This window comes from Cyprinus carpio, chromosome A2 (assembly GCF_018340385.1).
Source record: "Cyprinus carpio isolate SPL01 chromosome A2, ASM1834038v1, whole genome shotgun sequence".
Classification (NCBI taxonomy): domain Eukaryota; kingdom Metazoa; phylum Chordata; class Actinopteri; order Cypriniformes; family Cyprinidae; genus Cyprinus; species Cyprinus carpio.
The window spans coordinates 21,905,025-21,930,214 of record NC_056573.1 but is presented as its reverse complement, the minus strand read 5'-3'; the positions used below and the strand labels follow the sequence as shown (position 1 = coordinate 21,930,214).

At 35.4% G+C, this 25,190-nt stretch overlaps 2 protein-coding genes and 1 non-coding gene across 3 annotated transcripts; all 3 read left to right on the top strand.

Annotated features, from left to right (window-relative positions):
* Positions 1 to 793: 793 nt before the first annotated feature.
* Positions 794 to 17,603, top strand: LOC109074239 (sodium/potassium-transporting ATPase subunit alpha-2-like). Its single transcript, XM_042778583.1, has 24 exons — positions 794 to 940; positions 3,560 to 3,655; positions 3,916 to 3,975; positions 4,657 to 4,860; positions 6,159 to 6,272; positions 6,945 to 7,079; positions 7,213 to 7,330; positions 7,526 to 7,794; positions 8,710 to 8,908; positions 9,683 to 9,792; positions 10,153 to 10,287; positions 10,414 to 10,493; positions 11,140 to 11,249; positions 11,322 to 11,497; positions 11,582 to 11,718; positions 11,880 to 12,030; positions 12,884 to 13,052; positions 13,343 to 13,497; positions 13,656 to 13,779; positions 14,283 to 14,428; positions 16,109 to 16,239; positions 16,337 to 16,438; positions 16,535 to 16,626; positions 17,339 to 17,603. The coding sequence occupies exons 1-24, from the start codon at positions 929 to 931 to the stop codon at positions 17,365 to 17,367; spliced, it is 3,054 nt and encodes a 1,017-aa protein (XP_042634517.1). The 5' UTR covers positions 794 to 928; the 3' UTR covers positions 17,368 to 17,603.
* Positions 17,604 to 18,091: 488 nt separating this feature from the next.
* On the top strand, positions 18,092 to 20,806 carry LOC109074263 (succinate dehydrogenase cytochrome b560 subunit, mitochondrial-like). Its single transcript, XM_042778594.1, has 6 exons — positions 18,092 to 18,193; positions 18,779 to 18,838; positions 18,924 to 19,025; positions 19,166 to 19,227; positions 19,564 to 19,727; positions 20,546 to 20,806. Exons 1-6 carry the CDS (start codon positions 18,177 to 18,179, stop codon positions 20,648 to 20,650), a joined length of 510 nt encoding a protein of 169 aa, XP_042634528.1. The 5' UTR covers positions 18,092 to 18,176; the 3' UTR covers positions 20,651 to 20,806.
* Positions 20,807 to 22,840: 2,034 nt separating this feature from the next.
* trnar-ucu lies at positions 22,841 to 22,914 on the top strand. Its single transcript has one exon. It is a non-coding gene; the product is annotated as a tRNA-Arg (tRNA).
* Positions 22,915 to 25,190: the final 2,276 nt, after the last annotated feature.

Below are 25,190 nucleotides of genomic sequence, written 5' to 3'. Positions count from 1 at the left end.
ATGATCCAGCTTTGCTTGCAAAGACTGAGATGCTCCTTTTTTAACCAAACATGACACCCTTATCTGTTAACAATTCACCTGCTTACTGTGAACCATTTCAAAAGAGTTTAATTTGGATATTCTGTAACCTTTTCACTTTTATTTAGCCTCTGTCCCAACTTTTTTTTAGAGTGTGTTGCAGCCCTCAAAATAAAAATTTGTTTATATTTACAAGAAACAATATATTGGTTAGTGAAAAACTTTGGAAATCTTTTCCAAATTAAATAAAGGTTAAAGAGAATTAACTAATCACAGCTCCTTGTTTTTATTGCATTTTACAAAACTTTTCTGGAATTGGGGTTGTGGTATTGAGCACTACTGTAAGGTTAACCCTCCCTGGTTTGACTGGTTGACTAACAGTTGTAAACATTAGACATTTTGAAAAGTAATCAAATGTAATCAGTTACATTACTGTAATAAAGTAATTGAACTAGTTTAACTTGTAATTTAACCTATTACATTTCCAAAGTAACCTTCCCGACTCTGGTTATGGAGAATTCAGCCCGTCTCACTTCCTTTGCCCTTCTAACAAGCATGAAATAAATGATGATGATAAAAGTGTGTGTGTGTGTGTGTGTGTGTGTGTGTATGAGGGAGAGAAAAAGAGGGGGAAAGTGGTAGCAGGTGCAGGTATACAGAGCCATGGGCATGAAGGTTGTGTGTGTGCGTGTGTGTGTCTGTATGTTTTTAAGGGCAAGGGGTGGGAAGTGAGCTTCGGGTTACCCGGAGGCACAAATGGGGGGAGAGAACAGGCTGTGTGTGTGTGTGTGTGTGTGTGTGTTGTCAGGTGGAGAAGGGGTATGTTACCTCCAAAAAAAGCCACCAGTGTCTTCCACACGTGTGAGGGGAGAGTGGGAGAAATCTGGGTGCTAGTTCATTATCAACAAACATGGGAAAAGGGGTGAGTGTGTCTTCCTGTGGTGCTTCATCAATTATTCTGTCTATCCTTTTCTCTCGCCGGCTTTCGTTCTTTCTCTCACAGATTGTTATGAGTGCTGTGCACCCTTAAATAATGTATTGGTTTAGTATCACAGCGTTTCTTATGAATACAGCATGATTATGGAGGAATATGTTTGTGTGGGAGATAAGTGACAGAAAGGAGATGGAAGGTGAATCTCACAAAGAAATGTTTGGGTGATGTGTCAAAACAAAACTGAAAGAACAAAAATGTAATTATAATTTGCATTTAAGAAAATAAATAATGTTTTTAAAACAATAAAAATTATTCATATTTTGACATTATTTTGATGACAGTTTTGCTAATTTTAATTCTTACTATTGCTATAATGTAAAAACAAAGTCTTATTCTTATTACATAGTACAAAAATGGAAGAAAAAAATAAAATCAGCATGATGTCTACTTACAACTGTGCTTTACAAATCCTACTTTTAATCATAAGAATGTGATATATATATATATATATATATATATATATATATATATATATATATATATATATATATATATATATATATATATACAGTATATATATAGTAGAAAAGTAACATTGATGTAATGAGAAAAGCTACTGTGATTTGAGGAAGGAAGGAGTAGTAGGGCTTATAAATTACAGAAAAATATCACAATGCATTCTTATTACATAGTAAAAAAATGGAAGAAAAAAATAAAATCAGCATGATGTCTACTTACAACTGTGCTTTACAAATCCTACTTTTAATCATAAGAAAGTGATATATATATATATATATATATATATATATATATATATATATATATATATATATATACAGTATATATATATATACAGTATATATATAATAGAAAAGTAACATTGATGTAATGAGAAAAGCTACTGTGATTTGAGGAAGGAAGGAGTAGTAGGGCTTATAAATTACAGAAAAATATCACAATGCATTCTTATTACATAGTAAAAAAATGGAAGAAAAAAAATAAAATCAGCATGATGTCTACTTACAACTGTGCTTTACAAATCCTACTTTTAATCATAAGAAAGTGATATATATATATATATATATATATATATATATATATATATATATAAGGAAGGAGTAGTAGGGCTTATAAATTACAGAAAAATATCACAATGCAAACACAATTTTAAAAAATAGGTCCTAAAACAGCTTTAATTTAAATTGATGTTTAATTCTGGGATAGAAAAATATGATCTGAACATTTCTTAACAATTTAGAGATTCACAGAGGAAGCTGCATCTAATTTATAATGTTTGTGAAATAATAAGTTGGTGTTGGTTTGCGACATCTGATGTGTATGTGATTATCTGAACATCATTTTACAGATGTGATGCTGTCTGTATGCTCATAATGAGGCTGAGAGGTGTGATAGATCAAGTTGGCTTATGTTTGATTGGTATTAATATGAATTAATTCAGGAAAGAGGTCTGATTTAAGGGGTAATGAATGATCTTCTCTCTGTTCCACATGCTATTTTGTCTGTACACGTGTCAGACACACGCACACAGTCACAGCTGAGTAAGAGTGACAGGACCAGGTGATTTCCATGACACCCTGTTCCTAGTGTGTCAGCACACAGCACACATTTCCTGCCAAAGACAAGCACAAAGTACACTACTTTACATGAACCAATATGCTCAAGCACTCTCAGTGTTTGATAACACTGTCAAAGATCTGTCATAATTTCACATAGCTTGTCGTATGTAGTTATAAAAACATAACTATGACTGAGTTAATATTATGGTGTTTGTTAAAGTACGGAGCTACAGTTCAGGTGAAAAATTACTATTCAGTTATAAATATTCAGCTGACTAATTAACAAATATGTGCGAACATGATGCAAATACCCTTAAGAAAGAAAAATCTCAACTGAGTTCACCTATTACTAGTGTGCACTTGTTTACCCTAGATAGCAATATGTAAATATATATGCATATATGTGACCCTGGACCACAAAACCAGTCTTAAGTCTCTGGGATATATAGTATTTTTAGCAGTAGCCAAAAAAAATAAAACATTGTATGGGTCAAAGTTATCAATTTTTCTTTTATGCCCAAAATCATTAGGATATTAAGTAAAGATCATGTTCCATGAAGATATTTTGTAAATTTCCTACCGTAAATATATCAAAACTTAATTTTTGATTCGTAATATGCATTGCTAAGAATTCATTTGGACAACTTCAAAGGCAATTTTCTCAGTATTTTCATTTTTTTGCAACCTCAGATTCCAGATATTCAAATAGTATCTCGGGCCAAATATTGTCAGATCCTAATAAACCCTACATCAATGGAAAGCTTATTTATTCAGCTTTCAGATGATGTATAAATCTTAATTTCGAAGATTTGACACTTAAGACTGGTTTTGTGGTCCAATGTCACATATGTAATATATATATGAAATTCATTACAAATAAAAATAGAAAAAGTATATATATATATATATATATATATATATATATATATATATATATATATATATATATATATATATATATAAGCTATCAAGGAGCAAGATCTGAGCAATAAAATTGTATTGTCTGGGTATTATTCTCTCTCTCTCTCAGTCTGGACATGAAAGCAACTCTGAGGCTGCTCCAAAGGGAGGAAAGAGAAAGATGAGAGAGAAAGATTTAGATGAGCTGAAGAAAGAGGTGGCACTGGTAAGAAGTTTTTATTTTGTGTCTGTGCATAAATGTACATGAAAAAAGAGAGGAAGTGTGTGTGTGTGTGTGTGTGTGTGTGTGTGTGTGTGTGTGTGTGTGTGTGTGTGTGTGTGTGTGTGTGTGTGAGAGAGAGAGAGCCTGCAGGTATGAGAGTGTAAGAGATGATAATTAGTAATCAAACAATGAAATTATCTCTAAAAAAAAGTGATACATTTATAATGCTGTATTATATCCGATGTTCTTATGTGTGTTTACAGGATGATCATAAGCTGTCTCTAGATGAGCTCAGTACTCGTTATGGAGTTGACCTTGCCAGAGTGAGTCATCTTAACTTTTACCCTCGACATTTGCGGTAATGAATCGGATATTTTTTAAATCGTGATGACATTTTACCCACTGGCACATTCAAGCAGCACACCCACGGCCAACTAAACAAGGCTTTGGAATATATATTATTTAATGATGTAAGTTGTGGGGGGGAACAGTTTTAGCTAAATAAATATAATTGTTTGAGCTATTTTGTGTTGTTTTTTTTTTTTGTAACTGTTTGTCTTAGCTTATGTACAGTAGCTGGTATCCACACATTGTTTTCCTGTTTTTTGTGCACCTTGAAAAGCTTGCTTTAAAGATGCTATATAACATAAAATTGTTTTATTTTTATTTTTGAGCCATTTTCTGATATTTTCTAACTTTGTGATACAGCATTTATGTGCTTCTGTAAACAGAACTGGACTGCATTTCCCTAAAACATTGTAAGCCTAAGTAGATCGATGAAACCACTGGTCTCTAGTCACCTTAGGCTTGCTATGATTTTGGGAAAAGCCACCCTGGTCTCTAATCCTGTCCTGCTGAGTGCCCAAAACCCTTCTTAAACCACCATCCTGGCGACCACCTTAAATCAGTAAACCACTTTAGACTGTTTCGAGCTGTATGTATTAGCAGGGAGTCTTCAGAGTTGCTACAGGAAATCTTGAGTAACTTTGTCTCCATCCCACCAGGGTCTGACCCATAAGAGAGCGCTAGAAATTCTGGCACGTGACGGTCCAAATGCACTGACCCCACCTCCCACCACACCAGAGTGGGTGAAGTTCTGTAAACAGTTGTTTGGAGGATTCTCCATCTTGCTCTGGATCGGTGCAGTCCTCTGCTTTTTTGCCTACGGAATTCAAGCGGCCACTGAGGACGAGCCTGTCAATGACAATGTGAGTGCACTTACTATCCGACCATGAGAGTAAGAGGGCTTATAAAGCAGCCAGTAAGACTGTAAGTTGTTGTGAGAGCTGTGGCCTGATCCAGACACACTGACTTTTGGTGCTCATGAAAGAGGCACAGGTTTAAATCTTTCTGGATCCTGTTTTAGAGTCCAAATGTTATTTGAGCTTGTTGTGTGCTATAGTGTAGCTTTGTGCATTTAAAAACAATTCATTATCTAGCTGTGAAGGAGTTCATATTTAAGAATCCCGCTTATTGAGCAAAACTGAAACAAGCTTCATTATAAAAGCTTGATATGCTGTTGACACAAATTAGTCATTCATACAATTCTTAATAAAAATTACTATTCATAATACTTAAAGTACCCATATAGCATTTAACTAACAACAAGTTCCTTTTTACAAATCTCTAGTTTCCTATTTAAATGTTCCAGCTACTCGTTGCTCAAATCTGAAGCATCCCTCATTGTAAGGAGATGCTGGCAACACAAATTAGTCATTCATACAGTATGCCTAAAAGTACTCATGTGTCTCTAATATTTAAATAATACCTGTGCAAGTTCCTTTTTACAAATCGTTAAGTTTTCTAAAAATCCATATTTAAGCCGATTAAAAGAGGAAATCACAAAAATGATGAGTTAAATTGGTCTCACTCCACCAGAGGGGAATTAAAACCTGCTGCGCACGTTGTTGGCGACTGAGGTGGATACATTTCTTTTAGCTCTGCTGTCCCATATCCAGTATGATGAATGAGTCCCAGTCTGTGGACTGAGCGCTCAGCTGCTTGTGGGACAGTTTAGGGTCAGTGATAAATGAAAATGTGAAGATAAGGATCATTTAACTGTGTTTGCTCCTTTACACCATTTTTGCATGTTACCCATTCTAAACTGACAGTGTGTGTATTTTTAAATAGTCTGACATATTCTTTTTTGTCTATTTTTCATGAAAAATGGTTAAAATATGGACAATTTTGTGGTGGATGGTAGGCTTCCATGAGAAACCTTTGAAATGACTGAGATGGTTTTGAACATTGGCCACTAAAATTGCCAGATGCATTTCAGCCTTAAGACTCAGAAATGACGGCATAAATTAAACAAACTGCACGATGTAAATAGCATCTTGTAAACTACTTGTACACCACTTGTTGTTGTTTTATCTATATCATATTAACAGATGTAAAAAAGAGTGGTGGAATCTTGGCTTAAATCTTATCAGCCAAAAAAAAAATGTGAGTAGTTTTGATCCCCCTGACCCTTGACTTGTGTCTCCCTCTCTCTGGTTTACTGCAGCTGTATCTTGGTGTGGTTCTGTCTGCTGTGGTCATCATAACCGGCTGCTTCTCATATTATCAAGAAGCCAAAAGCTCCCGGATCATGGACTCGTTCAAAAACATGGTGCCTCAGGTCAGTTTGATAACAGCAGTGGATTGCTTTGGATAAAAGTGTTTGCTAAATGAATAAATGTAAATGTAAATATTACCAAAACGGAAAGAATTATGAGCAATATATTACATGATTTACATAAATCCTTGTAAATCCCTTTTAACATTTAAAAGCCCAATGTATGATTTATATAAATGTATGTAAATCCTTCTTAACTTATGAAAGAATCCACATGTCATCCCGCCACCCCCCTCTCTCAGAATTATCTTTGTTGGCATGCTGGGTACAATGTTGCGACAGTTTATATAGTACAGAAATTCACAATACAGATAACTAATATGGTGAAGTAAAGTAAAGAAATAAACAACAATGTAAAAGACAGCGAATAGACTTTTGCTAAATTACTTCATTAAGTATATTTCAATTAGATTAAATGCAGTATACATGGTAACATCATTATTAATAGACTAAAATAGTCATTTAAAAAAAATCTGTATGGTTGAATAACCAAAAATGGCTCCATTGTAAAGTGGTTTATAATCTATAAATATTCTGTACACTCTCTTCTTTCTTAGAGTAGGTTGCATATTACAAACTCTGTTCTGACATGTTCACTGTTACAAGCCTTTCCATAAATAACTTTTCTTCATCATCATGTTTGAGGAACTTTGGAATGGACTTTATTTCTTTCAGCAAGCTCTGGTGATTCGCGAGGGAGGGAAATTTCAGATAAATGCAGAACAGGTGGTTCAGGGAGACCTGGTGGAGATCAAGGGTGGAGACAGAATCCCAGCAGACCTTCGGATCATCTCCTCCAGCGGCTGCAAGGTAGCAAGAGTGCGAGTTATGTAGATAGACATTAAGAAAAAAGACCTCAGATCTGAGATCCGCTTTGTTTATCAACCTGTAGTCTTAGTAAGAAGCCTGAGATCAGAAAGACTATACTGTCTGTTTTTCTCAGGTGGATAACTCCTCTCTCACTGGAGAGTCAGAGCCTCAGACTCGTTCTCCAGAGTTTACTCATGAAAACCCCCTGGAGACCAGAAACATTGGCTTCTTCTCCACCAACTGTGTGGAAGGTCAGTCCTTTGTTCATTACATTATTCGTTAAAGCATAATAACTTGCGTATTTGATTGTTCCTTTGTTCATTCATTGAAATGCTCAATTTGTTCTTTAAATTCATTCCTTTTTGTATGGATTCATTTGTTCATTTATTTAACCATATTTTTTCTTACTTTCACACATGAATTGGTTGATTTTTGTGTATGTGCAGGTACAGCCCATGGTGTAGTGATCTCTACAGGTGATCGTACAGTGATGGGCCGCATTGCATCTTTGGCATCCGGTCTGGAAGTGGGTCAGACGCCCATCAACATGGAGATCGAGCACTTCATTCACATCATCACAGGTGTAGCCATCTTCCTGGGCTTGTCCTTCTTCATCTTGTCAATCATTCTTGGCTACACCTGGTTGGAGGCCGTCATCTTCCTCATTGGTATCATTGTTGCCAATGTTCCTGAGGGCCTGCTAGCTACTGTCACAGTGAGACACTCATACAAACACATATTGTGACATTCATATATGCTAGGATTCAAATATGAAGTGAAGTGGTGTGACAAACAGCCAAGTATGGTGACCCATACTCAGAATTCGTGCTCTGCATTTAACCCATCCAAAGTGCACACACACAGTAGTGAACACACACACACCATGAACACACACTCAGAGCGTTGGGAAGCAATTTATTGTGCGGCGCCTGGGGAGCAGTTGGGGGTTAGGTGCCTTGCTCAAGGGCACCTCAGTCATGGTATTGCCGGCCCGAGACTCGAACCCACAACCTTAGGTTTAGGAGTCAAACTCTCTAACCATTCCCCCCAGCTTTGTTTATCAACAATGTTTGGGGTTAGTACTTTTTTTTCAGCAAGGGCACATTAAATTGATCAAAAGTCACAGTAAAGGCAATTTTAGTGTTACAAAATATTAATTTTTCAAATAAATACCGTTCTTCTGAACTTTTTAGTCATCAAAGGATCTTGGGAAAAAATGCATCATGGTTTCTGAAGACTGGAGAAATGGCTGCTAAAAATATCCAGTTTGCCATCACAGAAATACAGTAATATACATTTGGAAATATATTTGAATAGAAAACTTTTAAATTGTAACAATATTTCACATTGTAATATTTCTTATTGTGTCAAATGAAAGCAGCCTTGGTGAGCATAAAAACTTCTTTCAAAACATTAAACAATCTTACTGACCCCAAGCTTTTGAACAGTAGTACACACATATGCACTGCAGTTTTTTCTCATCCTTTCATTCTTTTTATTTTTTATACTTCTCTTTTTGTAAAACTCCCTCTGCCATAGATTTTTACAAACTCACAAAAGCATTTTTCAAAAAGCAGAAAGACCATGACACATTGTCGTCTCTCCTTTAATTCCATTCAATCTCTCTCAGGTGTGTTTGACTCTGACTGCTAAGCGCATGGCTCGCAAAAACTGTCTGGTGAAGAATCTAGAAGCCGTGGAGACTCTGGGTTCCACCTCCACCATCTGCTCGGATAAAACTGGAACCCTGACTCAGAACCGGATGACTGTCGCTCACATGTGGTTTGACAACCAGATCCACGAGGCCGACACCACCGAGGACCAGTCAGGTTAGAATGCTTTAAGATCCACAGACCAATCAAGTGAAAGTAGTTCGGTCACATAGGTCTAAAATAATGCTCCATAATGAAAATAACATCATGAAAGTAGCCCATGTATTATGTTCCAAGTGTTTGTTTATTTGGTGAAAAACCTGTCCTAACTCTTGTTAGCGCAGAGAGTAATGATGTTTGATTTGAGAACAAACCATTCTTCTGAGTCGGATCTTGTCAATGAATCGGTTAATTCAGTTCACACATGATTTGTGTGATCTGAACTCACCAAATCAGTTTCATTGTAGTGGTTAACTGCTTATTTAATGGAGAGATTACCAGTGAAGTGTGACTTGATTTTCAGTCTGTTCATCACACAAATCTATTGCAAATACGATCTGACTGGTTGTGTCAGAACCCACAGCATATTCATTTTCAGTGCAGACAATGCCTGGTTAGGATACAATGCAAGCTTCCAGTATCAATTAGAGTTTCTGATCACAGTTACATTGGCCGTTGTGTCCTTAAGCAATACACTTTACCCATAATCCTCTAAGATCACTGTCCCGGTAATTATCATATGTTAGGTCACTTTGAATAAAAAGCATCTGGAAAATGGCAGTGTTTTGATATCTTTTGAACATTTACAGGATTAATTCTCCCCTTGATCTGTTTATCCATCTGTATATCTGTTTAAGCACATTTGACCAAATGTCTTCTTTTCTTATGTAACTCTGTGTGTGTGTGTGTGTGTGTGTGTGTGTGTGTGTGTGTGTGTGTGTGTGTGTGTAGGCAGTTGCTTCGATAAGAGCTCTCCTACATGGTTCTCTCTGTCTCGAGTGGGAGGGCTTTGTAACCGTGCTGTCTTCAAACCTGGACAAGAGAACATTCCTGTGCGCAAGGTACAGTAATACACAACACCACATACAACGACATTCAAGAGTTTGTAGTCAATAAGAATTAGATTACTAGAAATTAATACTTTTATTCACCAAGTATGCATATTGTTTTATTCATCACTGAATAACATTTAGCAGCACAACTGTCAGCGTTGATAGTAATGAGAAATGTTTCTTGAACACCAAATCAGCATATTAGCATGATTTCAAGCATAGTAAAAGCTTTAGAAGTAATCATCACAGGAATAAATTACATTTTAAAATTTCAGTTTTTATAGAAACGTTATTTTAAGACACTAAGATGAGGGATTGTTCTCTATTTTTGTTTGATTTGTGACATTGTGAGTTTCTGTGTGTTTGTAGAGGGGCACGTCAGGTGATGCATCAGAGTCTGCTCTGTTGAAGTGTGTTGAGCTCTCGTCCGGGTGTGTTCAGACTCTCAGAGACAACAACCGAAAAGTGGCAGAAATCCCATTCAACTCAACTAACAAATACCAGGTACACCTACAAGAAACACACAGCCAGAGATGTAAAGATATTAAACAAACAAATCATGTCGATGTCATACAGATATCACTTAAGATATAAATAATTCCCATCTCTCTCTCTCTCGCTCTCTCTTAGCTGTCAATTCATGAGATAGAAGACAGTCCCACTGGACACCTGCTGGTGATGAAAGGAGCCCCAGAGCGGATTCTGGACAGGTAATCAATACCAGACCTTGATACAGTGAATCCATATACAGTATAACAGAAATAACATGAATCAAAGCTGTGATTAATGATGAGATGTCATACTTTTTATTGATTAATACAAGCTTTAACTATACATCATAATTCAATGCTTGTGATTAATATATGTGATTATTGTTACTGTTAACTAAAAAAACTATTAAAATATTTTCGCTGTTTGTAATAAATATATAAAGTAATATTTACATTTATATTAGATGAAAAAAATTAAAAATTAAATGAAATTAGAAATGTTGCCTTCGCAAATAACTGGGGAAAAAAAAGTTACAATTACTAAATCTAAAACTTAAATAAAAATACATTAAAGCTATAATGAAATATTAAAAATAAAAAATGACAGAAACAAATAACAAAATTACTAAAACTTAAACTCAAATTAAAATTAAAACCAAAATTATACAAATAGAAGCTAAAAATGTTAAATATTAATGAATAATAGTATATAACTACACTGTTTATTAGCAATAAACAAACCTGAATTAGTGACTTTGAGTATTGTTGATCCATCAAAATTCCATAGCTGCGAATAATATCTGTCATCATTGACAGCCATGATATTTTTAATCAATAACTGATTATTTGGTGATTGGTAATGCAGGTGCAGTACCATAATGATCAACGGTGAGGAAACGCCAATGGATGAGGACTGGAAGGATGCGTTTCAGGGTGCATACATGGAGCTAGGTGGACTGGGCGAGAGGGTTCTGGGTAAGTACTTCCTTCCTTCCTTTCCTCTTTCTTTCCTTTCTTTTTTAATTCTCTACCCTCTCTCTCTTTCAGGGTTCTGCCACCTGTACCTCTCTCCCTCACAGTTTCCAAGGGGGTTTGAGTTTGATTGTGAAGATGTGAATTTCCCGGTCAACCGGCTCTGTTTCCTGGGCTTAATCTCCATGATCGATCCGCCTCGAGCCGCAGTGCCAGATGCTGTAGGAAAATGCCGCTCCGCAGGCATCAAGGTATCCATTTATAGGTTCCCTCCATCCATTAATCTACAGTTCAGCATTTTGTGTCTGATGTCAAAGGTGACGAAATCTTTACAGGTTATCATGGTAACGGGTGACCATCCTATAACCGCTAAAGCCATTGCTAAAGGTGTGGGCATTATCTCTGAGGGCAACGAGACGGTGGATGATATCGCTGAAAGACTTAATATACCTCTGAGCCAAGTCAATCCACGGTCTGTGTGTGAATCTATCTCTTTTGAGTGTTTGCTTGAGAGTCTGGGTGCATAAACATAAACTACTGGGTGTGTAAACTAAATCTGAAGGGGGTATTATCTGCTTTTATTGCTTCTTCACAGATAATGGAATTGGGCACTGTTCTGTGTGTGCGTTTCAGAGACGCCAAGGCCTGTGTGATTCATGGTTCAGACTTGAAGGACATGAGCTCTGAGTATCTGGATGATATTCTGAGGAACCACACAGAGATTGTGTTCGCTCGCACTTCACCTCAACAAAAACTCATCATCGTGGAGGGCTGCCAGAGACAGGTGTGCGTGGGGATTTTGGTTATTTGTGGATATTAAAATATCACACACTAGATGTCTTACACATGACAAATTTGTCAGAATGCAAGCTAGACTGAAATATCAGAACTTTGGAAGGGTATGTTTACATTAAAAGTGCTGTATGTCTTTTTTTTTTTTTCATGGTGTTGGAAAAAAAGTAATATTTTGGTTGCTGATGCCATTGTCATAATGCATATTTTACAATGGAAAGTGGCTAGTAACTTAAACAACATTTTTTAAAAGTAACTTAATACTTTTACTCAGCAAGGATGCATTAATCAAAACTGACAGTAAAGGCATTTTTAATGTCACAAAATAATTCTATTTCAATTGCTATTCTTTTAAACTCTGTATTTACCAAAGAATCCTGAAAACAAATGTATTATGGTTTCCACAAAAATATTAAGCAGCACAACTGTTTTCAACACGGATAATAATAAAAAAATCTTCTTAATAAGCATATTAAAATGACTTCTGAAGGATCATGTGACACTGAACTTGATTAACGACTGCTGAAAATTCAGCTTTTTAAAATATTAAACTAGAAATCAGTTACTTTAAATGATAATAATATTGTACAGTATGACAGTTTTTACTGTATTTTTTATCAAATAAATGCATCATTAGGGTAAGCATAAGAGAACATGAAAAAATCTGACTGACCAAAAAATGTTTGAACAGTAGTGTAAACTTAATGTCTGACAGACTGCCTGAAAGACTTTTTGACTCTGACTTTGATTTTCTGACTGGACTTTAATTCTGAAAGCTCTTTCTCTGATTCTGACTGGCTGACTTGCCTTTGACTCTGATTCTGATTGGCTGGCTCTGGCTGCAGGGTGCCATAGTGGCAGTGACAGGTGATGGGGTGAATGACTCCCCTGCTCTGAAGAAGGCTGACATTGGCGTTGCCATGGGAATTTCTGGCTCTGACGTCTCTAAGCAAGCTGCTGACATGATCCTGTTGGACGACAACTTTGCCTCAATTGTTACGGGGGTGGAAGAGGGTAAGATAGAGAAGGAATATTAAGTATTAGGACAAAAGAAATGAAGCATTGCAATTTTTCCTTGCTTTCTCTCTTTCAAATTTCTAAATATATTGGCCTGACTGATTTGTAAAAAATGTATTTATTGCATTAATACAAATGATATATATATATATATATATATATATATATATGTATATATATATATATACATATATATATATATATATATATATATACATATATATATATATATATATATATATATATATATATATATAATATTCAATAAGATAAAGTATGTGTTTTAGGTCGTCTGATCTTTGATAACCTGAAGAAGTCGATTGCGTACACGCTGACCAGTAACATTCCAGAGATCACACCCTTCCTGCTCTTCATCATCGGCAGTGTGCCACTGCCTCTGGGCACCGTCACTATCCTCTGCATCGACCTTGGCACTGACATGGTGTGTTATACACACACTCAAACTTGTGTGCATTCAGTCTTACTTCCAGTTCCTGTCAAGTGTGATCCAACCCTCGGGCACCAGACACCAGACCATCTCTCACACACACACGTTAGCATCTTTGTCATCACCATCATCATTCTCTCTCTCTTTCACAGGTTCCTGCAATCTCTCTAGCGTACGAGTCGGCAGAGAGTGACATTATGAAGCGTCAGCCCCGAAACCCTAAAACTGACAAGCTGGTGAATGAGAGGCTCATCAGCATGGCTTACGGACAGATCGGTCAGCCTCAAGTGCACTTGCACACAGATATCAGCGAACGCACACACATGCCCTTTATAACTTAATTCTTGTAAACTTTGTAGTCTGTGAAGAATTTCTTTGTGCAAACAAATGATCATCCGAGGCATCATTCACTTATTTTTTGATGGGTCACTAGGTTCACTTGGTGCCCTAGGCAAGAAAAGACATGATCAAAGGGGAAAAAAATGGTTTTAACTACTTATTGCTATTGTATGTGTGTAATACGAGACAGTGTCATTTTTTCTGTGGTAAGTACAAAAATCTTTTTATCCTCAATAATCATGCAACTTATTTTTCAAAGAAATAGATTTTGCACTATAAGTGTAAATGAAAAACGACAGAGGGGGGTGAACAGGCTTCGTGCTTCTGATTAATATTGTGAAAAAAAATAACTTTTCATGCTCTGCAGGGATAAAAGCAATTACATGTGTTTGTGTATTTATGTTAAGCTGTGCATCTGTATTTGTGTTTTTTGTGTGTAGGTATGATCCAGGCGCTGGGAGGATTCTTCACCTATTTTGTGATCATGGCTGAGAATGGCTTTCTGCCTCAAACACTGCTGGGAATTCGACTGGATTGGGACGATCGTTCAGTTAATGACGTGGAGGACACCTACGGACAGCAATGGGTAAATGTACACACACACACACACACACACACACATTTCTTTAATGGGTAACACTTTAGAATACTGTTTCTTACTTACTGCATAACTGATAAGGAATTATTGAAGAACTAACAGGTAATTAACTTACTACTGTTAACTACTAAGGAAGATGTGTTAACTAATAAGTATGTAATATAATTTTATGATTGTGTTAAGTAACAGCTAGCCAATCAATAACTAATATATTCTGTCATACCTCCTGAAGAACTACTATTAATTATCTACTAGTTAAGTTTCAAGAAATATAACTATGAAATAACTAGTACTGAACAGTTATATGCAAACAGTCGCTATAATAATCAGACTGTGGCCCACAAATCAAGTACTTGAGTAAAAGTACAGATACCCCAATAAAATATAACTCCAGTAAAATTATAAGTATGCCTATTCATTTTCAAAATTACTTGAGTTAAAGGACAAGTACAAAAGTACTACTACAGTAACAACTTTGTTTCAGTCCACTTATTAGCCTATAATGGAAATGAAATATGCATTTTGTTTGTTCCTAAATGTTCAACTTTTGATTATAAAATGTTTGTTAAATTAGTTTAAATGTGGGCAGAAAACATGTTAAATGGAATAAAATATGCTGTATTAAGAAATGTTTTCATCTGAAATAAAGATCGTAAACAAGTTGTCTTGTATTTTACAAAGTTTATGATTACTTTTAAAGGTTTTTTTTAGAGTTTATGTTTGATTTGAGTAAAAATGATGTAGTAATTATTATTAAGTAATAGGTTCACTTTAGAATACTGTTTCAGGTTCTAAGTAATTCCTGTGGAATTATCCAATAATTCTTTATTAATTACTGAAGGGTTCACTATAATTTCACTTTAGAATAGGCCTACTGTTTCAGGTGCGAAATAGGTCCTGCAGAATTATTTGATAATTATAGTTCTTCAATAATTCCTTATTAGTTATGCAGTGAGTAAGAAACAGTATTCTAAAGTGTTACCCTTTAATGTTTTTGAAATATGTCTCTTATGTTTACCAAAGCTGCATTTTTTTTTTTTTAAATACAATAAAAACAGTAATATTATAAAGCACTGTTTTTTATTTCAATATATTTTGATGCAAAGCTGAATTTTTAGCATCATTACACCGATCTTCCGTGTCACATGATCCTTCAGAAATAATTCTAATATACTTATTTGCTTCTCAAAAAACAATTCTTATTGTTAACTATTTTGAAAACAGTCGTGCTGCTTAATATTTTTGTCGAAATAGTAACAAACAGAAAATTCAAAAGAAGCATTTATCTGAATTTATTTTTGTAACGATGTAATGTTTCTCACTTAGGTTTATTTGATTAATTGTAATTGGAAAAATTACAAAAATTGTAAATATTAATTTTGAAATTTGATAAATTTGTACAAAATAAAATAGATTTACACAGTGAATTCCAAAAGTATGTGAACTTGACATAAAGGAAATATTTTTTGCCATCTTTTTTACCAGAATTGTAATTGATTTTTTTATTAGTAAGCCATAGTTTTTTACATTTAACGGGCTTAAACTGAATTTTTTTTGAGTTTTTATAATTTTTTTTTTTTAAAAAATTTTGTGTATGTGTATTGTTTTCTATTTTTTTGATGTTTTTGTTTTTGAGTGTTTTTATTTTTAATTTTTATTTTTTTTCAGACTTATGAGCAGCGTAAGGTCATCGAGTTCACCTGTCACACCTCGTTCTTCGCCAGCATTGTGGTGGTGCAGTGGGCCGACCTCATCATCTGCAAGACACGCAGGAACTCCGTCTTCCAACAGGGCATGAAGTCAGTATGTGTTCGTGCATGTTTGTGAGCACATTCAAGAGTGTGATATTTGCATACATCTCTGTTAAAGGCTGTTCTCTAACCTGTGCACTTATAGGAATAGGATTCTCATTTTTGGACTGTTTACTGAGACGGCTCTGGCAGCCTTCCTGTCCTACTGCCCCGGTATGGACATTGCCCTGAGGATGTACCCACTTAAGTAAGGGACACACACTTCTGCTCCCTAGAAGAGCTTATGTTCTCTGCTCCTCCTGTCCTCACCTTTTCCTTTCTCATTTTCCTATTCCTTTTACAGGATTATGTGGTGGTTCTGTGCTTTACCATACAGTTTGCTAATCTTTGTGTATGACGAGATCCGTAAATTAATCCTGCGCAGGAATCCAGGAGGTGAGCTCCGATTGTTACAAAGAACATTTCTGAGCAGTGTTATTTTAATAGCATTGAGATATATGCACAGTTTTATGTATAGTTATATATGGTTTTTATTCATATCTTGAATTAGATTTATTTTTACGTTTTCCATTTCATTTTAATTTCAATTAAGGTTTTAGTAATTTTGATGTTTTTATCATTTTTTAGTAGTTTTTGTTTATATATTTTAGTACATCAAGTTAAACTAAATTAAACTGAAACATATTCCCTTGGTAACTTGCTGTGTGTATATATTTATATATATATATATATATATATATATATATATATATATATATATATATATATATATATATATATATATATATATATATGTTTTTTTATTTTTTTTTTTTTTTTTTTTTTTTTTTTTTTTTTCAAGTAACAAGTAATGTTTTTTTTGTGGTTTTACTTTTAATTCCAGTTTTAGTTAAATGATTTCTGTATGTATACTTGCTAATAAAAACTCCTTTATGAATAACAACTTGGTACTTAAACTGATGCATATTTAATTTATATGCTGCAGCTAAAGTTTTTAAATATTGATATTAAAATTCAAGGTTCAAGAAACAATACAGCATTTTAACAGAGAATCTGTAGAGCTCTATCTATGTGGAAAGAGCTTTTTCCTGCATGCATCGTTTTAATTCAGTTAATTAATTTTCCTCTCTCTGTCTTTGATTTCCAGGCTGGGTGGAAAGAGAGACCTACTATTAACAAGAATATGCAATCTCTGTATGATTGCTGCTGTGTGTGTCTGTTTGTAGAAAGGTAATGAGACAAATGAAGACTCAAACAATCATGTGACATTTATCACGTAAGAATGAATGTGTGTGTCTTTGATTGAGTGTGTAAATGAACTGGGAATCATTTGTTTACATTATGTATCATGAATATCATTATCCTCAATAAATTGGTGATTTAAAAGGTTTCAGGATCATTACATTTCTACTGAACTGATTTTGCTGTGAATTTATAACGTTTAGGCTGGATGTAAGCTTTCTTTTAGAGTTAATTTTCTTTTTCACTTGTGTGTGAAATGTAGTACATGATTCAAATATTTATTTGTAATTTTAGGTACTGTACAAATATATGAAAAACTTTTTTTTTTTTTTTTGCAAATTTGTTAGAATTGTGTTGTAATGTTACTATCAATATAATTCTGTGATTCTATTTAAATACTTATAAGGAATATAAAATAAAATTCAATAAACTTTTCAACAAACTTTTGCAGTGATTAATTTGACATGTTTTCTAACTTAATTCACAATGCAACCTAAACTGTGAACATGAAGATGAATTTAAAAAAAAAAAAAAAAATTCTAAATGGCTGAGTATAACTTTCTTTTCGACTATTATTATTTAATCCGAAAATAAATATAATCAAGAATACCAATTGCATTGCCTTAAATGACAATGACCTCACTTACCGCTTGTACTGACCTTACCAAAATGGCGGCGGGCAGTGAACTCTTTTGCGACAAAACATCCTGCTGCGTCACATCCGAACACTCAAGCTCAATAACATGGCGTTGCTTCTAAGGTCAGTACGAACATGTAATTTTTTAAACGTGACAGTTTTGCTCTTTCTTTTGTTTAAGATGTAATAAATGGTTGTGACATTATTTTTAAGGCCATATTATCTGACAGTGCTGGTGTTGTTTACGTGTTGTATATGTAACAAGTGCACTTTGATCTACTATAATCTTTATAACCATGTCTATGCTTCACGTTTTTGTTTTTATTCTCAGTCCATTTATTTTTATTTCATTATCAAGTTACTTTCAAAATGATAATAGTTGTGTTTGTTCATACTGTCTGTAAAGTTCTTGTCATCAGAATCGATATGATATATAAAATAACAACCTTGAGTATTATGTTGTTTGTCACTTAATATGGAATTTTCATATGTCTGAGCTCATCTCTGGAGTCTTATCACATGCATTGGATCACACAGTTTGACATGACATCCCTGATTTATAGGATTAACCATATTAGGCGTTACTTATGTCCTGTCACCTTGTTTTAACTGTATGTAAATGTGTATTTGTATTTAAATGTGCTAGTTTTATACTTGAATACATGTTTTGCGTGTGTCTGAATTATATGGGGTTTCTCTGTGTTAAAGGACAGTGGCCCGGCAGGGTCTGTGTTCATCACGGTTGCAGTTTGGTGTACTCTACAGACAGTGAGTATACTTGTGTTTTTCTAACACATTTTCAAATGAAAGATTCATATTAATGTGTAAAGCTCCTTTTGTTCTGTTCTTTCAGTGCTGTTCCTATGGGAACTACAGCAAAAGAGGAAATGGACAAGTTTTGGACAAAAAACACACGACTCAACCGACCCGTCTCACCTCATATAAGTATCTACGAGTGAGTGTTAACCCTTCTGCTTCTTGGAGTGTATTGATCATACAATCTACAGGATTGGATGTGTGAGGATGTTGGTTTGGGGTGAGTTCTAAATGAAATGGCACTAAAAGTCGATGAATTAACGGCTTTGGTGTTTTCAGGTGGTCAGTCCCCATGATGCTGTCCATCTCACACAGAGGAACAGGAGTAGCACTAAGCTCAGGTGGCTACATATACTCTTGTCTTTCGATGATGTGTTTAAAGGACCACAAAATGAAAACTGTAATAATAAATATATTAGCATCCACAACAATGCACGATAACTTTGTTTATTATAAGCATACAGTCATGTTGTCTACTGCTTAAAATGCTCAAGAACTCTAAAGTTAGGTATATTCTGATTGGCTGTCAGTGTTTTTATCGTTCATTGTCCTTAAAGTGCTTCCAATGTCGTCTTTCCTCTGTGTTGTTGTTATAGCTGTGATGTGGACTAAAACTTTGTAGATTTGGTCTTTTGCATATTAATATAAATTGATGATGTTGATCTTTTTGGTCTCAGGAATCTCTGCGTTTGCACTTGCCGCGTTGGTGTTACCTGAGAGTTACCCATATTACCTTGATCTGATTCACTCCATGTCCTTTGGGCCCCAGTTTCTTGCTTTCAGCAAATTTGCTCTGGCTTTCCCAGTGGCTTACCACACTTTCAACGGCATCCGTCATCTGGTAAACATATATAAATAATAAATGAAGTATATTCAAACATATATTCACTCGTGCTGTTAATGACTCGTGACAGAGTAACCAGTTGAATGTGAGCAAAATGTGAAATTAAAACACTATGGTTCAATAGTTTGGGGTCAATAAGATTTATTTTATATATTTATTTTCATCAAGAAATTAAAACTTTTATTCAGCAAGGATGCATTAAATAGATCAAAAGCGACAGTATAGACTTTTATAATGTTAATGAGATTTTGATTTTACCAATAAATACTGTTCTTTTGAATTTTCTATTCATTAAAGAATCCTGAAAATATATATTACAGTTTCCATAACAACACCAAAGCTGTTTTTAACATATCAGCGTAATAGAATGATTTCTGAAGGACATTGTGACAGTGAAGACTGGAGAAATGGCTGCTGAAAATTCAGCTTCTCCACCACAGGAATAATTGATATTTTAAAATATATTAAAACAGAAAATGGTTATTTTAAATAGTAATAATATTTCACAGTATTACTGTGTTTTTTATCAAATAAACGCAGCCTAGGTGAGCATAAGAAACATCTTCCAAAAACTTTAAAAGCCTTACCAACCCCAAACTTTTGAACGTCAGCATATTTTACATTATTTTTTTCATGTCTTTTCAATGTTTTCGTCATCTGCCAGAATAATGAATTATCATTTTATAAGACAATTCTGAGCAAATACTGATTTATTATTCAGCATATCATGTAATTAATTTGATTCTTTTTTTTTATGTGCCCAAATAAATCACATCATACTTTGATATAAATCTCTCTTTTTCTCTTTCTTTCAGTTATGGGATCTTGGGAAGGGTTTTAAGATTCCTGAAGTCTATCGTTCTGGCTACATTGTCATTGCTCTGACTGTTCTCACATCGGTTGGTCTTGCTGCCATGTAAATGCATGGACATGAGAGGACTGGGTGAGACGCACAAATCAAGAAGACATGGAATTGGACAGAGTGGTGTTCTTTTGTTTATCTGTCTTAGAAGTGGTCTATAAGCACCAAATTGATTAATATAATAAAAAAAATAAAAATAAATATCAACACAAAATATATCCTCTGTGTTTTTCATGACTTGCACATTGCTAAACTTAAAAAGAGTGGCATATCACTTAATTGCCATTTAAAATTAACTTTACAGCAATCATATGGAAATATAAGGAGTGGGCTGAGCATTTGCCTTGTTTCATTGTGCCATTGCAGTATTTCCAAAAATGTTGACTTGTGCTTGATTTCACTTCAATTTAATAAAATCACTTTGCATCGCAAAGGCCAATTAAACCTTTAGACTCAGGGCAATATATGACAAATGTAGTTTTGTAATTTGCTTCCAGCATGACTCCGATATAAGAAGAGGTGAAGATCGTAGTATGAATCGCATTCTGTTTCTCTCCGCTCAATTACCTGTAGCATCTCTATGATACTGTTTTTAAGACAATGCATATAAAACATTTGTATCTGTTGCCTTCATGTGTCATAATGATGGTAATGTAGATGTTTCATAGTAACCATTGATAAGAGAGAGTGATTAGAATCTTGTTAGTATTATAAATATACCCAAATGTTGAAGTCTGGCTGCACAGATTAAATTATTCTCCTCGAAATCTTGTTCACCTGAATGATAATGTCAAGGATTGCTTTGGGCTTTTTTCATTTAAATGGTAATGTTGTAAAATGGATTGGTTTGGATTACAGACTACATGAAATCACTACACTACACTGTTTACTGAAAAACTCACTTCCCTTCCGCTTCACTAAAAAACTAAATCAGGAGATAACATATCTGTCTGCATGTGAAACTAGAAGGCATGCCCTTCCACTTGTTGTGGTCAAGAATAAACAAGTCATGTTCAGTTTCAGTATTGCATCAGGTTGGTTTATGTGGTTTAGAGCAGAGGTTTTCAAACAGATCTAGGGACCCCAGATATCCTTTGAAAAATAAAAAATATAGTGTGTATATATATATATATATATATATATGTATGTATGTATGTATGTATATATGGAATGTCCAAATTATATTAATTTAAAATATTAGTTACATGCTTAACAGTAATTCTTGACATTTATCGATTCTGATATTATTTATAAAATAGAACTAATCTGATTAATTGTAATTTTTGTTATTGCCATAGGTTTTAATGGTTACAGATAAAAAATATGCATCCTCTCTCTCTCTTTCTCTCTCTGTATATATATTTTGTGGAAAAAGAAAGGTATTGTTCAGAAATGTTCATCTCTCTTTCCTTGCAGTTTGGATAGGCTATGGTCTTGAAGTTCTTCTTTTCACTGTTGCCTTTATCTTCTAGAGGTTGTATGCCATTAATCTTTGCAAAGTGCCTTTGTAATCATTTATTGTATAAAGTGCTGTACAAAACGTTTCACTTCAGGTTTATACATTCAACAGTAGGCTATTCAAATAGTGAAGAGATTCACTGTTAATTTAATACAAAGTAAATAGTTTCCTATTTTCAATTTTTGACTATACAAACCAATTATTTAACGCCTTTATAATATCATGTTTACTGTTTTCACTCTAAATGGATATTTATGAACGAAAATAGCCTAGCTGCCTTTAAAAAAAATTCTAGAGCCCCTGGCATGTTATTTCATCTATAGTGGGCTAATTTTATAACAAACAAATAAGTAACCTATACTACTGAAAACCGATTATACATAAATTACGGACATGGTACACAAAACGATGCTTTTCCGGTAATGTTATTTATTTCTCTTATGGTTTTTGTTTGTTCTGTCCAGATTGCACAGCTGATTATTAAAAGGAAACCCCGCGACATAATTAGCGTGTATTTGAGCTATGGTAGTAATTTGAATAACATCGGTGCTTTAGAGTTGCTGAGATTTCTCAAGAAGTGATCAAAAGAAGCCATGCTTGTTTCGCTTTCGTGTGCGGAGGGAGGCTGTGACGCCATTGCCGCACGACGTCAAGACGAGACAGGCGCGCGCGCTCCCCCTAGCGGGACGTGACGCATTTACAAGCACGAGCAGCGCACTGGTCCTGATGCTGCGGGATACGGTACTGATGCAGAATATGACCTCGCTTTACGCTGCATCATGTGGCTCAGTCTCTGTGGCGCAATGGAATAGCGCGCTGGACTTCTAATCCAGAGGCTCCGGGTTCGAGTCCCGGCAGAGATGAGTCGATAATGACGCCATCGCGGAATGATGGCTTTTTTTAATGCATAAATAGGTTATATGATGCTCAATCGTCGCAGAGGATGCAATACACATTACATTTTAGTGAATTAACGCACTCTTGTGTATGGCTAGCAATAAACCGAACGGTTTATGAAAACAATAACAAAACATTAATTTATTATAATTTATTTGCAATATATAGTAAAAAAAAAAAATCCTAAATTTCTAATACAGCAAAAATAGCTATTTTTCTTTTTAGGGATGCAATATTATGCATGTCATGTAGAGGATGCAATATACAATATATTAGCCTACCTTTTTGTGAATAAACCCTTGTATGTGCATACCAATAAACCACTTTTGCTTTAAGAAACATTATTATAACTTTAAAAGCCTCTATGTGTTTTCCCACTGTTAATTAAAAAGAAAGTCGTGGCTTTATGAAGGTAAAAAGATGTAGTGGGTTGGTAAGTTACAAAACAAAGTATTCTTGATTTTTAAGTTTTTATCCCACATTTTTAATACAGTAAAAATGGCCATTTTTCTTTTTAATGCATTCTTGTCCCCTTTTGCCCTCTCAAATCAGTTCAGCTCTAATATACTTGTCTATGGTCTTGCCAATAAGGTCTCGCTAACGTGAAGAGGATTTTCCTTAATTGCACTGGGGAGGGGGGGGCGGGGTGTGGAGAAAGAAAGAGAGCCTGACAGAGAGATGGAAAGAGACATCAGTGTCCTATTGATTTCCCAGGGAACGGTGTGATTGGCTCTTCCCAGTCATTATGGAATAGAGATAGAGAGGAATCTCACCTCTGCGCTGCCTGATCAAACTCTACAGGAAATCCTCTTCCAGGAAACCCTCCTTCACTCTGTCACGCATTTATCTGAATTGAAAGTGTGAATGTTCACTAGAGAGTTTCTCAGTCATTCATTTATCCACTTTGAGCTCATTTTCATCCTCTCATCTACCCACATGAGGCAATTTCACCAGTATCATCCTGCTTTGAAATTCCATCTACAGTTGTGCCATTCATATGTGATCCTGGCTTGTTCTTCTCCACAGGCAAGCTGGTTATGTGTGTGTGTGTGTGTGTGTGTGTGTGAGAGAGAGAGAGAGAGAGAGAGAGAGAGAGAGAGAGAGAGAGAGAGAGATGAGGGATCATTTTAATGCAGTATTTGATTTTAGATGTTCAGCAAGTCATTAAACTGATAATTGAGACGTTCTGTTCATATTATCCCTCTCTTCCTGCCTCCCTCCCACCCTTGGGCCGGTCGGAAACTCTGGTGTTGGTTTCTGCGCTTCTGGACACTCGCACTTTGAAGAAAAGGAATGGCGCAGTTCACGCCTGGACTGTCACAGCTCTGCGGAGAATGACGTCAGCGTCTCTTTAAAATTATGAAATGGGCATGGGCTCTGTTTCCAAACACTAGAAACTGAATGTACACTGGCCCGCACTTCGCAGACTGAAATACAGTTGCCTGGATATTTTCTCAATCCGATTGTCTGAACTACTTCTGTGTGGAATGATGTAACCGGGCGCTTTCTGGGAATACCGAGGTGCTCGCAGTACAGTCTCCTGACCGGTAGATGTAACTACTGTCTCATCCGTATCAGTGATGAACACAGTGCTGACGTGCGTGCACAAGCTGGGATGATAACACTACAAACATACTGTATCTTTTTATTAACCGCATAAAGAGATTATTTTTCCATTGTCTAATCTATGTCATGGTTTATTCACTCCGTGAAATGAATAAAAGCCGACAGGCTGTGGGCTGCTGACATTAGACACAAGTATGTAGTGATTTGGGCCGGAAGTGTCCCGCCCCGAGGCTCCGGTTGGTTGCTCGAGCCACCGCCACGGTGACCGAGTCGCTGCTCTCTCGGGATATCTGCCTCTCGTGAAGTCGTCCATGTTTAACCCCGCACCGCACAGCGAGTAATCCGCGTGCAGAACTAATCCTTAAATCCTCTCGCGAGTCGCAACGCCCTCCCCTCCCTCCTGCCATCCTCTCCTCTCGCGCGGGCCTCCCGAGCAGCCGGCGGGGTCTCCAGAGCCCGGCTCACGCGGGGACTCTATTCACAAGACCACACCTCGCGCCGCCACCAACCTTTAAAAAGGGTCGACCCTCACGAAAGCATTGTCCTGCTCACATTTCACTCCGAAAATTTGGACGAAGATTAAACTTTTTTTCAGAACCATGAAGTTTTTTTGTGACATTATTTTCATGACAACTAATTCCTTTGAAAAAAAAATTCAATAAAAAAAGCTATTTAT

Excerpts from the sequence above, each read along its gene's own strand:
- LOC109074263 (XM_042778594.1), top strand. Across the intron at positions 18,839-18,923 it reads TTTGGTGTACTCTACAGACA|TGCTGTTCCTATGGGAACTA; the intron begins GTGAGTATACTT and ends CTGTTCTTTCAG. Across the intron at positions 19,228-19,563 it reads AGGAGTAGCACTAAGCTCAG|GAATCTCTGCGTTTGCACTT; the intron begins GTGGCTACATAT and ends TTTTGGTCTCAG.
- LOC109074239 (XM_042778583.1), top strand. Across the intron at positions 11,498-11,581 it reads GCCGCTCCGCAGGCATCAAG|GTTATCATGGTAACGGGTGA; the intron begins GTATCCATTTAT and ends AAATCTTTACAG. Across the intron at positions 11,719-11,879 it reads CTGAGCCAAGTCAATCCACG|AGACGCCAAGGCCTGTGTGA; the intron begins GTCTGTGTGTGA and ends TGTGCGTTTCAG.